General features: G+C 47.4%; 1 protein-coding gene across 1 annotated transcript in view; it reads right to left on the bottom strand.

Moving 5' to 3' along the window:
- The window catches only part of ADCY5 (adenylate cyclase 5), a 148,066-nt gene that overhangs the window by 58,215 nt on the left and 72,659 nt on the right, over positions 1-17,192 (bottom strand). Inside the window, exon 2 of the mRNA XM_047735253.1 lies at positions 3,118-3,267. Within this exon, the coding sequence (XP_047591209.1) occupies positions 3,118-3,267 (150 nt within the window). The remainder of the gene's footprint in view (positions 1-3,117; positions 3,268-17,192) is intronic.

Below are 17,192 nucleotides of genomic sequence, written 5' to 3'. Positions count from 1 at the left end.
CCCCAGGTGCTGTCCAGCTCTGACCAAGTCCTGTGGGTGTGGGCTCTAGGCCTTCCAGTTCCACGGCCCCCTCCACTGCCTACACGTAGTTCTCTCACCCAACTGTGGGATTCTGGCCACCCCATCCCAGACAGATGGCCCCGGCCCCACCGTAGCCCTCCTCACTCCCTGTATGGCCCCAGTCTCTCCAGCACACTGCCTTTGTCATGCCACTCCCCAGCTCAAAGCCTCCAAAGCTTCCCTGGGTTCCACCAGCTGCATCAAATGTGCATTCTTCTGGACCCAATGAACCCACACCTCTTTATTTTCCACTACAACCCCATTCTACCTGCCCCCTTTCCCGTGCCTGGCCTGCTCCCATCAACCCAGGCCTGGCTGCCATTCTTATCCTTTGAAGCCCCTCTACCATCCCAGCCTGGCTCTCGCAGGTCTCGGCAACCTTCAAGTCCCTCCCAGGCGACCAGGGCAGTCCCTGCAACGGCTTCTGCGTCCCAGCTTGCTGCCTCTGATCCACCATCCACACTGCAAGCCAGTGAGTGGTCTTTCTAAAACATACACCTGACCCCATCACTGCCCTGCGTAAAACCCTCCTGTGCTTCCCAAGGCTTCCAGAACTAGCCCATAAGCCCAGCCTGGCCTCAAGCTTTCCATGATCTGGCTCCCCTCTACCCCTCCCTGGGCCCAGCACACAGAGCTCTGTTCCAGACACAGTGAACCACGAGCTGCTTCCCAAGCTCCTGGCAGTGTTTCCTTGCCTTTGCACACAAGCTCATCTAGAATCACCATCCTCACATATGCTGGGACCCTCCTTCCTGGCTCCATTTCCCGTGGGGAGGGTCCCGGCTCTGGCAGAGGCATCCCCCACCACTCAGGGTCTTCCTTCCAAGTCCCTGATCATTCAGTATGTCATGGTCTGTTAATGGGGTCTCCCTGCAGTGCATGCAGTGAGACAGCCCCGAGGACGGAGCTGTGTCGTGCTCAGCTCCACAAGTGACAGCCTTGGGCCTGGAAAACACTGGTAATGCATTGAAGGTGCTCACTGATGCTCTCGGTCTCCCTGAGCATCAGTGGACATGGCCTTCAATGGATATTTACTGAACTCTCAATAAGCAGTTCCTGGTGACAGACACACAAACTAAAGGACAATTCTGTGGCAATACAATGCAGCTGGGGGAAGGGGTGCTCTCTATAGTTATATGTGGGAGAGACCTTCCCACATTTCTAACCACTTCTGGGTCTGAGGGTTGGGGTATGGGTGCAGATGGCTGGACAACAGTTTGGAGTCCCACCATCAGGGGGCACCTCGGAGTGCCACCCCAAGGACCCAAAGAACAGCACCTTCTGCAGAGGGTGGGGGAGGCCCCAGAGCTGCTGGGCTCTGGCTGGGTGAGGAGTGCCTGTCCCCAGGAAGCACTCCTCCCCTCCCTGCTCTCTTGGCTCAGAACATGGTAAAGCAAATGGATTTTCTCCCCCAAATCCCTGTAGGTTTGCTGGAATGTCCAGCCTGGCCAGGGCCAGTGCAAATCAGCTGTGATGAGCTGTAAAATACGCATTTTACTGGAGAAAGAACAAGGCTTAGGAGTGACAGGGGACATGACAGGGTACACTCCCTGACAAAAAAGGGAAGAAAGACACCCCAATCTCAGATGAGCGATGCCAGGGCCTGAACTGGGACAAGAGGTGGCTCTTGAGGCGTGGAGGAGCTCAGGGTAGGGGGCAGAAGGGCAACAAACTTGTCAAAGAGAGACAGGGACACCGCCAAGCATGGGGTTCATTCAAGAGCCAGACCAGGAGTTCAGAGAGGGCTGAAAGAATGCCTGGGGCGAGGCAGGCCTCCACTGGACAGCATGAGCTGGGGACTGGCAAGACTCAAAGGCCAGAGCAGCAGGGCTGGACAGGAAGCTGGGACAGGCCAGGCGGCCGCTGGGGCAAGGTGGGGGAGGGGTGCAGTGCTGGAGAGACACCGCAGAGCCTCACGCCTTTCTTTGCTCAGCCATTCGGACTTGGCCAGCCCGTGTCACATAACTCCTCGGGAGGCATCCAGACAGAGTCAGAGACCCTCTCACACTGGGGTCAGACTGTTGTGCACTTGGGGTGTCCCCAGCATGCCCTCTGGGCAAGTGAGGAGGGTGCAGGGGACCACTGCTGTCTAGGCTTTTGTCTCCCTTGTCCCCAAGCTCAAAGGCAGCAGGACTCCACTCATATTCGTTAGGTAGACATGAACATATGGAGAGAGGAGAACTTGCTTTGGAGAATTCATCTCTCAGAGCCATGCCTAGTCCGAGTCCAGTCGGGACCCCGTCACCCTGCTGACCTGCCCATATTCTCCCTGGGGTCACACAGCCCCACCTCAGGGGCTCCTGTGAGCTCTTCAGCTCCATCATGTCCCAGAGTCCCCAGACCGCATGTGGTTCACATGCAGGAGAGAGCACAATGGTCCTGAGCCCCAAACAGGATGCTGGGCAGCTGTGGGGGGCACCCTGACACAACCCTCAGTCCTTGCCCGGCCCCCACCCAAGAGAGCACGCAGGGCCAGCTCCCTCAGCCCCAGCCCTCTGAGCCTGTGACCCGTGTGAATGGCTTCCTTCCTGGCCCAAACTTTCTCTGAGAGTGAGGTTTAGGGTGAGACAAGGTCCATCATCCTTTCTTTGAACCAATTAAACCCCAGAACTCAGTGCAGAGAAAGTGCCTAGTGAGGGTGTCCCAGGAGCTGACTGATCCACCTCCTTTCCTCTCTCTCAGGGAGCACCTTAATCCCCGATGGGAACACTAAAGCTCTCAGCGCTCCCACTCATCAGCACTGGGGAGGGGACAGAGCCACTCTGGTGCCCAGGGCCTGGATGATTTGGCTTGTTTGCAGCCCAGAGGTGGACGCTGAGGAGGCAATAGGCAAACTAAGAGGTAGAGTTTTCTCCAGAGTCTCCATAAAGCATTCCCACAGAGCCAGAAATGCTAGGCTCCCTCCAGGGAAAACATTCCCTTCTGGCTGGGTCCCTGCCCAGGGAGGTGGGGCTGGGCAGCTCCAAGGAGCACAGTTGGTGGGGAGACAGGCAGCTGGGCTGAGGCAGGTCTGGGGCCTCTGCTCCCTGTAGCCACGCAAGGACAGGAGGGCCTCACCTGTTGCTGGTTCTCCCGTTGTGAGTGGAGTCGTGCCTGGATGCACTCCCGGGTCTCCTGGAAGGCCTGTCTCTGGGAGACCTCAGCCGGGTAGTGGGTGCAGACACCCACGATGTTGGTGCAGGAGAAAATGAGGACATTGGAGACAAGCTGCAGAGGGAGAGATGAAGACATGGAGCTCAGGCCCAGAGCAGGCACCAGTCACAGGAGCCCGAACCCTAATCCTCCAGCCCCAAAGCATGGAGCTCCCAGCTTCCACATTAGCGCACACGCACAAACACACACATCTACCTACCTGTGAGTTAACCAATGCCAAGGACACCCAGCCACGGCTGGCTGCAGGGAGTAGCCATGCCTCATAGGTCAGGCTCTCTGACTTCCCCTAAGCCCAAAGCTTGGCTGGCCTGTGACAGGTGACAGGCTGTGGCCCTAAGGAACTGAGTCTCTGAATAATCATACTGTAAGTACCCATAGCCCCAGCGATGAAAATTTCAGCATATTGGTAATGCTATGAGGGAGCTGTGTATACACTGGGGCTGGCAGGGGCATTGCAAAGAAGGTTCCATAAGGGTCACAGGATTTCATGTTTTGAAAGTGTGATAGAGTCCAGCATAGGACAAAGGGCTGCCCATTTGGAGAGAAGCCTGAGATGGTTATTTTTTTTTTAAAGATTTTATTTATTTATTTGTCAGAGAGAGAGAGGGAGAGAGAGCAAGCACAGGCAGACAGAATGGCAGGCAGAGGCAGAGGGAGAAGCAGGCTCCCTGACGAGCAAGGAGCCTGATGTGGGACTCGATCCCAGGACGCTGGGATCATGACCTGAGCCGAAGGCAGCTGCTTAACCTACTGAGCCACCCAGGCGTCCCTGAGATGGTTATTTTTATATTAGCGTATTATTCCCCAGGATCAACTGCAGAGAAGTAAGAAGTGCTGGCTACCCTTGCGATACCCAGCACTGCACTGACTCCTCTGGGGACTGAGAGGAGAGGGTCCCTGGCCAGCAGGGGTCAGTGTCAACGGTTGGTCCCCTCTCCTCTTCCTGGGCTTCCATTGCTTCTCTGCACCAGCTGGCGAGCAGCCACCATCGCCCTCTGCTCCGTACTCATGCCCTTCTCTGTGGTGACGGAGATGTGTGTGTGGAAAAATACCACTGCCCCTCAGGTCGCAGAGACAAGGTTGGAATTCTTTGGAAAGAAGTATTTACTGAAAAGCTAAGGGAAAACAGAACACAACACTACACACCCCACAAAAGCAAGTTTACACAGCACATTTCAGATCCTGGCAAAGGTGCTGTTGAGACAAACTTCTTCTTGGCAGGTGTAGCTCCTGGGGTATCTGGGTAAACTTACGCTGGTCCTGCCCTTGACTCAGGCCACACAGGACAGAAGCCACGCAAAGATGTTCAGGCTTCCCCAGACCCATCACTCCCTCCCAAAACTTAATTCTTAGTCTCCATGACAGAAGAGAACCCCAATTGGCCCCTGGCACCTTCTGCTATAGCTCCTGAAGCTTTCTTGGAGTTCAGCACCTGACTGTGACCTGATAGACAGCCTCCCCACACCCTTCTTCCAGGGGCCTCTTTGTCTCTGGAACCTAGAAGTCCTGTCCTGCACTCAGGTCTGTGTTTCACCTGAAGGTTTTCTCCAGCCCAGCTTTGATGTATGCTGACTCTGCCCAGGGTCCTTGGCCAGCCTAGGCCTGGAGGCCATGTGGGCCCCATGCTGGATGTGGTGGCTCGTTTCCTTGGAAATATCCTATACCGTGACTGTCCCAATCCGTCAATAGAAAGAGACTTTGGGGGCACCTGGGTGGTTCAGTGGGTTAAAGCCTCTGCCTTCAGCTCAGGTCATGATCCCAGGGTACTGGGATGGAGCCCCGCATTGGGCTCTCTGCTCAGCAGGGAGCCTGCTTCCCCCTCTCTCTCTGCCTGCCTCTCTGCCTACTTGTGATCTCTGTCTGTCAAATAAATAAATAATATCCTTAAAAAAAGAAAGAAAGAAAGAAAGAAAGAAAGAAAGAGACTTTGTCTTTCCCATCCTGAAGTCTTGTTTTCTCCTTGGTTGCACAATAAATCCTGGTTTCCTAGCTGAAGGACACTGTAAGGTCCCCTTGAGCACCTCCAGACGCTTCCTGGATGTGTCTTCGGGGAAGGGGCAAACTGATTACCAGCTCCACCAACCCTGATGATGACTCATAACTCCCCCAAACTCCACCCCGACCCACCCACCTCAGAACTCCCTTTCATGTAAAAACACGGCAGAGAAAAACACAACCTACTCATCACAAGGAAAGAAAACCCGTGCTCTACGAAGCTTACAATCCAGGTGAAGAGATAAGTGGTCAAGACTGACAAAGAACTGGCGACAAGAAGCAGAAACAGCTTCACACCAAGGAAGAAAGAAAGGAGAAGATCATGGGGAGGCAAGAGGAGACCCCCTGGGCAGGCCAGGGCACATTAGCCCTGGGGTGGGGGGCATAGCTGGCAAGTCTGGCATGGGAAAGGTTATACCCTGGAAAGAGTATCCATGATGCTCAGTTTGTGAGGTACTCAGGGTCCTTGAATAAATAACTCGGGCTCTATGATCCTGAGGGGAAGTCCACAGAGAGAAGATAGAGCTGGAAAGGCAGACCAGACCACACTGAAGGGGCATCTGAATGTCAGGCTGAGGAGGCCTGACACAGCCCTTATACAACAGGAAATGAAGGACTATTGAAGGAAAGAATAGCAGGATGAGCACACAGCTTCAGGAAGTCCCATCGGGGGCAAGAGTAGTGTAGGGAGTAGGAGAATGGTCAGGAGGCTGCCACAGAAGCCCAAAGACCTATGTGAGGCTGGGGGCCAGGACAGGCAGAGCTGACTCAGAAGGAAGAGCCCCGAGGATGAGGGGGATAAGGTTCAGGAAGAAACAGACTGTGGCTTACAGTGTTACCAACACAAGTAACCAATGAGACAAGCTTCCAGGAAGCCACTGGGGCCCACTGAGAGAGAAGGAAGGAGAGAGAATGAAATGGAGGAGAAGGCTGAAGGAACAATCTCCAGAGAATGCTGGAGAACATTCTAGTTAGGAGATATCTTTTGAAAGGAGAGGAAGGTGCCAGATGACTAAAAACAGGAAAAACTGGGAAGGAAAAGATGAGAAGCTACCCTCAGATAGGATAATGTATCATGATAATGCAACATGGCCAAATGGGGTTTATCCCAGGAATGGAAGGCTGGTTCAACTTTGAAAAATCAAGGTAATTCACCATATTAACAGACTGAATAGAAAAACTATATGTTTATTTCAATAGTTACTGGAAAAGTGTATGAAAAAATTCAACATCAAGGCAAGATAAAAAAGAAAAACTTAACAGATTAGGAATGGAAGGGACATGCTTCAATCTGATCAATGGCATATACAGAAACCTACAGTGAACACTGTACTTAATAGTGAAAGACTGAATGTTTCCTGCTAAGACCAGGAAGAAAGCAAGGTCGACCCCTTTCTCACTCTTATTCACCATATTATTATGGTACTGGGGGTTCTCAACTATGCAGTAAGACAAGAAAAAGAAATAAGAGGCATACAGATTTAAAGAAAAAAATAAAACTGTCTATATTTGCAGATGACATGCAGAAAATCCCCCTCAAATTCTACAAAACAGCTACTAGAATTAATAAGCAAGTTTAAAAAATATAACAATGTAAGATCACAGGATACTAGTTCAAAATATAAAAAGCAACTATATTTCTATATGTAAGCAATAAATAATGTGACATGAAATCTTTTAAAGTGCCATTTAAATTATTACAAAAACTATAAAATATTTGTGTATAAACTAACAAAAACATGCAAACCTGGTCACTGAAAACTATAAAACACTGATGTAAGGAGGAAAAAAAAAAAGACCTGAACAAATGGGTATACCATATTCACATATTTGGATAACTCAATATTGTTCAAATGTTAATTCTCCCCAAACATTTGTATAGATGTAACACAATCATAATCAAAACCTAAGCAGGATATTTTAAAAGATATTAACAAGTTGAGTCTATAATTTATATGGAAAAACAAAACAACTAGAATAGCCAGAATGATTTTGAAAAAGATGAACCAATTGGAAGACTCCTACTCAATTTCAAGACTTACTATAAAGCTATGGTAATGAAGTACTGGCATAAAGATAGAACTACAGATCAACAGAATAAAGTTGAGAGTCCAGAAATAAACCCTTCTACTTATGGTTAGTTGATAATTTGCCAAGTGTACCAAGACAATTGAATGAGGAAAGAATATTTTCAGCAAGTGATGCTAGGATAACTTGATCTCTCCATGTAAAATAATGAAGTTGGGTCCCTTACCTCACACCATATATAAAATTAACCGAAAGTGGATCAGAGACCTCAATATAAGAGCTATAGGTATAAAACTCAGAAGAAAACAAAAAGTAAATCTTCACGATCTGTAATTAGGCAATGATTTCTTAGCTATAATGCCAAAAGCACAAATGACCAAAAAAAAAAAAAAAAGACAAATTACACTTCACCAAAATTAAAAACTTTTGCTCTTTAAAAGTCACCAAGAAAGTAAAAAGACAACCTACTGAATGGGAGAAAATACCTGCAAATCATAGATTATACTTTTATTTTTTTGCAAATAAAGGCAACTTAAAAAAGGACAATCTTTTCAACAAATGGTGATAGAAAAATTGGTTATGCATATAACTAACTCAAACCTCATAAAAGACATAAAATTTACTCAAAATGGTTCATACACCCAAATGCAAAACCTGACACTGTTAAGATTTCACTGTATGTTTCAGGAAAACATGGGACTTTGGTTTAGGCAGAGACTTCTCATATACAACAGCAAAATCATGACCCAGAAAAGAAATGATAAACTGATAAATAAGACATCATCAAAAATAAGAACATTTGTCTTCCAAAGACACTGTTAAAATAATGAAAAGACAAGCCACAGAATGGGAGAAAATTATTCATAAATCACATACCTGATAAAAAGACTTGTGCCTAGAATTCATAAAGAACTCTCAAAAGCCAACAATAGAAAACAACCCACTTTTTAAAAGAGCAAAAGAGGAGTGCCTGGGTGGCTCACATGGTTAAGCATCTGCCTTCAGCTCAGGTCACAACCTCCAGGGTCCTGGAATTGAGCCCCATGTCAGGCTCCCCGCTCAGCGGGGAGCCTGCTTTTCCCTCTCCCCCTGCCTCTGCTTCTCCCCTGCTTTTGCTCTCTCTCTCCCTCTCAAATGAAAAAATAAAATCTTTTTTAAAAAATAAAAGAGTAAAAGATCTGAATAGATAATTCATCAAAGATGTAAACATGACAAATAAACCCATAGAAAGATGCTCAAAATCATTAGCCATTAGGGAAATGCAAATTTTTTAAAAAGATTTTATTTATTTATTTGACACAGAGAGATCACAAATAGACAGAGAGAGAGAGAGAGAGGAGGAAGCAGGCTCCCGGCCGAGCAGAGAGCCCGATGCGGGACTCGATCCCAGGACCCTGGATCATGACCCGAGCCAAAAGCAGAGGCTTAACCCACTGAGCCACCCAGGCACCCCAGGGAAATGCAAATTTTTAAAAACAATAAAGTACTACTCAACACTGTTAGGACCCCTAAAATAAAATGACGAAAAGAAAAAAGAACGACCAACACAGGGACTGGTAGGAAGGTAGACCAACTGGAACCCTCACACCTTGCTATGAGAGATGAAGAATGGCCCAGCCACCTAAGAAGACAGTTTGGCAACTTCTCCTCAAGCTAAACACATACTTGCCATATGACTGGCCACCTCACTCCCAGGTATTTGCTCAAATGAAAAGCTGTGTTCGCTCTAAACTCTGTGCAGGAATGTTTACGGAGTAGGACTGATCTATAAAATGGAGCGACCTAGGGATAACACACAACAGCATGGACAAGTCCAAATACATGAGGACGAGTGAAAGAAACCACCCTTGAAAGTCCACACGATTGCATTTACATGGCATTCTGGAAAAGGCAAAACTGTAGGCACCACAAACAGACCGGGGGTTGCCAGAGGCTGGAGGGACAGGCTGGCTGCAAGGGGCAGCATAATGAAATCTTTCTGGGTGGCAGACCCATTCCCCAACTTCACTGTGGTCGTGGTTATACATCTGTTTGCCTCCATCAACCCACAGAACTGTATGCCAGAAAGGGTGAATTCTACCGCTTGTAGATGAGACTTTAAAAAAAAGAATGGGAGAAAGATGTAGGAGGACTGAAAGAAAGAATGTGAACGCCGGCCAGACCGAAAAAGAGCAGCCTTTCCTCTCTCTGAGGTCAGAAAGAGGGGTCAGAGTCTATTTCGGGACATGACCCCCAAGGTAATTATCAACTGGCCGCTGGAGCCTCTCGGTCCTAATCCTCCAGGCCTCTCCTGCTGTAATCAGACTCCTACAGCAGGCAGAAGGCTGATAGCAACAGATGGTGCAAATCCAGGTAAAACGATGCCCCGTAACCCAATAGGGGTCCAAATGGCTTTGCTGAGCTTAGTGTGTCTCCCAGAACCCCTGTGTCATTGACTAAACAAAACAGGGTGAGAGGTGCAGGGTGTGGGTCGTGAGACAGGGGTCTCGGGCCAGCTCATTGGGAAGGGTGGCTTCAGCAAATTTCACTCGCAACTAAACAAGTAAGTGACGAATATGTTTGTTACCCCCCCCCACACACACACACCACTCACCAAAAAACAGAAATCTGTGCCCCGGTTCTCATAGATGGTAAGACTCCTATGCGGACACTAATGTGATGAATGGAGAGGACGCATCAGTAAAATCAGGTGGAATTCTGTTTAAAGCCTTCTTCTAGAAAGGAGTTTGTAGCTTAAAAATGATCTCACACCTTGAGCACAAGGGTCCAAATGCTGACTGGCTATGATCTCCACTAAAAACAATTTTCAGGGCACCTGGGTGGCTCATTTGGTTAAGCAACTGCCTTTGGCTCAGGTCATGATCCTGGAGTCCCAGTATCGAGTCCCACAATCAAGTCTGCAAGGGGCTCCCTGCTCAGCAGGCAGTCTGCTTCTCCCTCGGACCTTCCCCCTCTCATGCTCTCTCTCTCTCTCTCTCATTCTCAAATAAATAAATAAAATCATTAAAAATAAATAAAAATAATAATAAATAAAAACAATTTTCAATTATTGAGCCCCGTGCAGACTCAGTGAAAGTATAAACCTGGTCCGTATATAAAAAACCTAATTAGTAAATAAAAACAGGTATCATTCACAACAGCAGGGCAACAAGGCCTAATTAAGGGTTTGCTAGTTTTCCTCGCATTGACCTCAAGGGACACATCTAACCACACAGAACATGTGCACAGGCGTGCGTGTCTGTGTGTGCATACGTGTGTACACATACACCTACACCGGGCAGAGTAATGAGGAGACCTAACAGTATAGCAAACCTCAGCCCTGGGATTCGCCTCAGCATCTGCTTTAAAATGAGCCAGGCAGGTGGTCTCAGGACCACACCGGGAGAGACACCCCCCTCCCCCCTGCTAGAGGGGAATGTTTGGAATTCTCGTCTCTGCTCCAGGAAACCCAGGAGAGATGCCTATGAATATTTACCACTCTGGTGGTGGCAGTGGTGGTGACAGTTCTAAAATCCCAGCACTTTAGGAAACCCCATCTCTCGCTGCCTGCCAGCTGCAGTTTTGACTTGGCCCAGGGGGAAGCCACAGCGCCCGGTGTGCACAGCGCCTCCTTGTGGAGGCTCAAAGGGATCCCAGCAGCTAGCCTTGTGCACTGCAAATGTCACTGGCTCTCTGACCTCCCGCTCCCAGGGCTTGCTACTTGTCACTTCTGGGAAAGGTGGAAGGCAAAGGGGGATGAGGAACGAATAGGTTTGGAACAGAAGGAAATGAGCTGCAGAAGACCCTCTCGCAATTCACTCTCTGGCATGGTTTCTGTCCTGGACACATTGGCTTGCCTCCTGCACGGCGATCCATAGGGTGTCTCTGATGGTGGCAATGGTGGCAGAGATAAGGAATCAGAATACCCCAGGGAACCAGATTTGGTGATGTGGGTGGGGGGACGAGATGTTCAGTTACATGTGAATTTCAGGTAAATAGCAAATATTTTTTAGTATAAGTATGTCCCACGTGATATTTGGAACATACATACATTAAAAAATTACTTGTTGTTATCTGAAACTGAAATTTAACTGGGCAACCATATTTTACCTGGCGTTTCTAGGAGGGAGCCTTTTCAAACCTGCCCTCCCCCAACTCTGGCAACCCTCTCCCCCTAGGCAGGGCAGCCCTAGGACCCTGGGGATGACCCAGCTCCCACTCCACCCAACTTCTTCCAGATCCTCCTCCACCCTCTACAGACCTTTCACAAACAGACCACAGTGCTCTATCTTCATATCAAAGTCTGACACCCCCTCAATTAAGAGCACGCCAAAGCTGAGATCTGATTTTCCAAATCCACCCATCTGGCCACAAGGTTCTAGACCACCTCTGGGCTCCTGCGGGCTGAGGACCAGCTCCCCAGCGCTCTGGTATTAGGAAGAGAAGAAAAGTCCTCTCCTGGGACCCAAGCCCTAAAGACAGGCACAGCCCCTCCTGTTCCAGTCCTTTTTCTATTTGCAAACACACAAAGCTGGCAACCAAATGAGTCCCCAATAAAAGGAGCTGACAAGCCTGACAGGAGTTTCTTCCGCCTGCCCCAGATTTCATTTGTTCTGCATGTTGGCGGTGGGAAGCTCGAGGGACCTCAGTGGAATCCTATTATGATACAAAATACAATAAATCAAGGAAAGATAATCTTAAATTATATACTCTAGGAAGTCACATCAGCTCGCTTCCTTGTATACTGCACCGTGCTCAATGAGGTGTTAAATGGCTATTTAAAAATCTTCCATATTTTTAACTTTTTAAAAAATCATAGTGACGCCTCTTAAAAATGTGTCCCTTACAAAGAATAAAGATGGCTGTATGCTTTTTTGGTGATCAAGGCCACATTATCTCTGCTCGGGGGTTTTCATGATGAGATCCCCTTTCGTGGAGATAGTTGGTTTATCTCAGTGGCTCTGGGGAGACAAGACCAGGCTCTCTGCTGTCTTCATTCCCACGGGGTCCTGCCCAGGAGGCACCCCCTATTCTCCATTCCAGTGAGGATCTAGTCGGTCAGGGCTTGTCCATCTCTCCAGCTCTGAAAGGCTCTGTGTCAGAGATCCCCATATCACATCATGATGGCTCCTGCTCCAAAGCCTGCCATGACTCCTTATCACCAGGAAGAAAAAGCCTCAGTTTCTACAAGCCTCATTACAGGCCACATTCCCCTTCTCATCTCCTACCCCAACCATATGGGCTACCCATTGTCTCTGGAAAATATCCAAAAGGATAATGTTTATTTAATATGATTTTGCTGTTACTATATGCAGGGCATGACATAGTCACCAATCAATAATTAGCATCTGCTTAGTACATTTCTAGGAAAGACCAAGTAGACTAAAATGGATGAAAGACAAGAATCTAGGAACAATTGGGTGCATCAATTACAGCTTTAAAACAGTTTTCACACGCACCAATTCACCACCTCCTTATCTCATCCTTCCGAGATAAGCAAGCTGGGTGGTATCACCCCTTTCACTAATGAGGTTGCCAAGGCTCGAGGCAGGAGCGCTGTCTGCGGCTACACAGCATAGAGGCAGCAGACCTAAATCACAAATTCTCATTCCAAGTGCAGAGCTCATCCTACTCTACAGGGCTAAGCCGTTATTTATCCCAACCTAATTTAGGCCTACTTTTGCTTTATTCTATTTAATAAAGAAACACTCGACTTTCTTCCACTCTCGCCCTAGGTGCCCCAGGCCTTCCTCATAGATCCTGGTCACATAAAATGCTGCTGATTAGAGACCTGCTCCCGGCCACGGCCTCCGAGACTTGCTCTCTCCAAGGAACGGCCACTGTGGGAGAGAAAGGCCCACCCCATACCTCAGGGAGGCCAACGCTTTCTGTAGTACAGCTTCCCTTAATTACCTTTGCATTGACCTATAATTTCTGTGCCATACAATTCACCCTCTTAAAGTACATAATTCAGTAGTTTTTGATGTCCTCTCAAGATTGTGCCACCTTCCCCATGACCTAATTCCAGAGCATTTCAACATCCCCAAAAGAAATCCCACATCCATTCATCATTGCTTATCTCCCATCTGCACCCTGACCCCCAGCACCCACCAGCCCTTAATTTACTCTCTGTCTTGATGAATTTGCCTATGCTAGACACTTCTTGGAAACCGCAGCATATAATAGGGAGCCTTCTTGCCCAACTTTCACTTAGCATAATACTTTCAAGATCCCTCTCTGTTGGGGCATGTATCAGTTCTACATTCTTTTATGGCCAAAGGACATTCCATAGAATGGATATACCACATTTTATTTCTTTAGCCAACATGTGGGTCGTGTTGCTATGAACAGTCATGGGCGAGCTCTGGCACAGACGTATGTTTTCCATTCTCTTGGGTATATACACACAGGAGTGGAATTGTTAGATGTTCTGGACTGTTTGTGTCTCCTCACCCCCAAATTAGTATGTTAAAATCCTCACCTCCAGTGAGATGGCATTAGGAGGTGGGGCTTTGGGGAGCTGATTAGGTCATGAGGGTGAGATTAGTGAATGGGATTCATGCACTTATAAAAGAGATCTCAGGACGTGTGGGTGGCTCAGTCAGTTAAGTGTCTGCCTTCGGCTCGGGTTGTGATCTCGGGGTCCTGGGTTGGGGCCCCACATGGAGCCCCCTGCTCAGCGGGGAGTCTGCTTCTCCCTCTGTCCCTTCCACCGTTCATGCTCTAATAAATAAATAAAATCCTAAAAAGAGAGAGAGAGAGAGAGATCTTGAGAGCTCCCTCTAATGCCCCTTCTACCCCATGAGGACACAGTGAGAAGATACCCATCTATGAACCAGGCAATGGGTTCTCAGCAGACACAGAATCTGTTGGTGCCTTGACCTTTGGACTTGCCAGCATCCAGAACTGTGAGAAACAAACGTCTGTTGTCCATGCCCCTCAGCTTATGGTATTTTGTTACGGCAGCCTGAATGGACTAAGAAGCCGGGTCACGTGGTAAATCTACACGAAACATTTTGAGGAACCGCCTGACTGTTTTCCATAGTGGCCGCGCCATTTTCTCCTCCAACCAGAAGTATATGGGGGTTCCGGTTCCTCACATCCTCCCAACTCCTGTTTCTGTGCATCTTTTTTATTACAGCCATCCTAGTGGGAGCAAGGCCGTATATCTCATTGTGGTTTGGATCTGCTTAAATTTTATTTATTTTTTTAAAGATTTTATTTATTTATTTGATAGAGAGAGATCACAAGTAGGCAAAGAGGCAGGCGCATTGAAAGAGGAGGAAGCAGGCTCCCTGCTGAGCAGGGAGCCTGATGTGGGGCTCCATCCCAGGATCCTAGGATCATGACCTGAGCCAAAGGCAGAGGCTTTAACCCACTGAGCCACCCAGGCACCCCGGATTTCCTTAAATTTTAAAGCAAATAGTGACAATAATAAGTGAGATGGTTTGTTCTGTAACTCAAACAACTGTGCTTTTAGAGACAGATAGTCCTACTGTACACTTTATATTTGTCATCTTTGGTTACGTATCCCTAGGAAGACCGCAGACCTTAAAGACTCATTCAAAAGAGAAATGACAGCTTTCACAGAACAGTCCTCACTTGAGGAGGATATCCTCTTACCGCACTCAGCAAACACTGACTGAACAGCCCAGGACAGAGCACTGTACTGGGGGTCTGGGAAAGCTCAGCCCTGGCCACCTGGCCCCTGTCCCCCAGGACTGCAAGTCTCGTGACAGAGCTAGGCACGCGCACAGAGGAGCTGAGAGGACACGCATGCTACAGGCTTTGCAAACTTCAACTCCAAGTTAGTTTCCTACACACTCAGTTTGCAAAAAATACGGCAGCAGAGACAACAGTCTTAAAATGAAGTGTTTTCTAAATTAACAAGAAATAAGTAGAACAGAATAATCAGTAACGTAGATGAGCAAGCTATTCAAAGAAGAAACTCCGAATGACTGACAAATACATGACATGAAAAAAAGGTGAAACCTCACTAGCAAACCAGGAAATACAAATGAAAACAGTATTTGCCTATTAAACTAGCAACACTTTTTTTCATGGTGAGAATATTAGCAGCAAGAATGCAACAGAACAGACACCTTCCGTCCATCAGTGGGGATGAGAATAGGTACCACCCTTCTGGAAACCAATTTGGGAGTATGGACGAAGAGCCTTAAAAATGTTCATACTCTCCCTTCACGCCTTGTCAGTGGGAATGTAAATTGCTGCATCCACGACAGAAAACAGTATGGAGGTTCCTCGAAAAATTAAAAATAGAAATGTTGTATGATCCAGTAATTGCACTTCTGAGCATTTACCTGAAGAAAACGAAAACACTATTTTGAAAAGACATACGTGCCCGCATGTTTATTATAGCATTATTCACAAAAGCCCAGATATGGAAGCAGTCCAAGTGTCCACTGGCAGAGGAATGGATAAAGAAGATGTGGCATACATGCATGATGGAATATTATTCAGCCAGAAAAAGAATGAAACCTTGCCATTCGCAATAGCTTGTATGGGTCTGGCGTGTGTGATGCTAAGTGAAAGAAGTCAGAGAAAGACAAACACCATACGATTTCACTTAGATGCAGGACCTAAAAACCAAATGAACACATAAACAAGCTAAGCAGAAACAGACCCATAAACATGGAGAACAAACTGAAGACTGCCAGAAGTGGGGAGTGAGGAGGGACGGGCAAAATGGGCACAGGGGAGTTGGAGGTATGGGCTTCCAGTTATGGAATGAATAAGTGACAGGGATGACGGGTACAGCATGAGCAGTACAGTCAACAGTATTATAATAACATGGTGACAGAAGGAGCTACACTTGCGCTGAGCACAGCAAGGTACAGAGCTGTCCAGTCACTCGTTGTATACCTGAAACTAATGTAACATTCTGTGTCAACTGCACCTCAGTGAAAAAATAACATGTTTACAGTCTTTGACCCACAAGTCCGTCCCCTCCCCGGAATCTCTCCTATGCAGAAACTCACTGGCCGGACAGGGCTTTAAATGCAATTTTAAATTAGAAAATTTAGGGGCGCCTGGGTGGCTCAGTGGTTAAAGCCTCTGCCTTCGGCTCAGGTCATGATCTCAGGGTCCTGGGATCGAGTCCCGCATCGGGCTCTCTGCTCAGCAGGGAGCCTGCCTCCTCCTCTCTCTCTCTCTGCCTGCCTCTCTGCCTACTCGTGATCTGTCAAAAAAAAAACAAAAAAAAAAAACCCACTATGCAAAAAAAAAAAAAATTAGAAAATTTAACACGAGGAACAGAAATGTTGCACTGGAGAAGAGTTAGGAAAATGGCAATGGTTCAGTACCCTGAAACATGTCAAGGCCTCTACAATGTTTTATTTGAAGAACATTAAACATCATGGGGAAATTTTCAAAATCCAATGTCAAGTGGGAGAGAAAGAGAAAGCAGAATTGCATATTCCACATGATCCCAATCTAAAAATGTGTGTGTCAACAGTGGTAGCATGTCTCTAGGTGGCAGCAGGATCTAAGTACTTTTTCAGACCTCTTTCTTTAGGCTACTGAACACTTTCCAACTTTTCTATTATAAGAATTACTCTTAAAAGACAAAAATGATAAATTGCTATTAAAAAGGAAAAAATACATGCTTTTGCTGTGAGCAGGGCAGGCTGCAGAAACTTCTCAACTAATCGAGGAGATAAGATGAGAATCCAAATGCCTGCAAAACCAGGCCAAAAAAGCCAAATGGGGAAAGAGATTCAAATCAGAAAAAGAAGCCATTGGAGGGACACCTGGGTGGTTCAGTCCTCAAGCATCTGCCTTCGGCTCAGGTCGTGATCCCAGGGTCCTGGGATCAAGTCCCGCATCAGGTTCTCTGCTCAGCAGGGAGCCTGCTTCTCCCTCTCCCTCTGCTTCCCCTACTGCTTGTGCTCTTCCTCGTTATCTTTCGCTCTCAAATAAGTAAATAAAATCTTAAAAAAAAAAAAAGTCATTCGAGA

Source organism: Lutra lutra, chromosome 1 (genome assembly GCF_902655055.1).
Source record: "Lutra lutra chromosome 1, mLutLut1.2, whole genome shotgun sequence".
NCBI lineage: Eukaryota > Metazoa > Chordata > Mammalia > Carnivora > Mustelidae > Lutra > Lutra lutra.
This window is presented reverse-complemented; position numbering and strand designations above follow the sequence as displayed.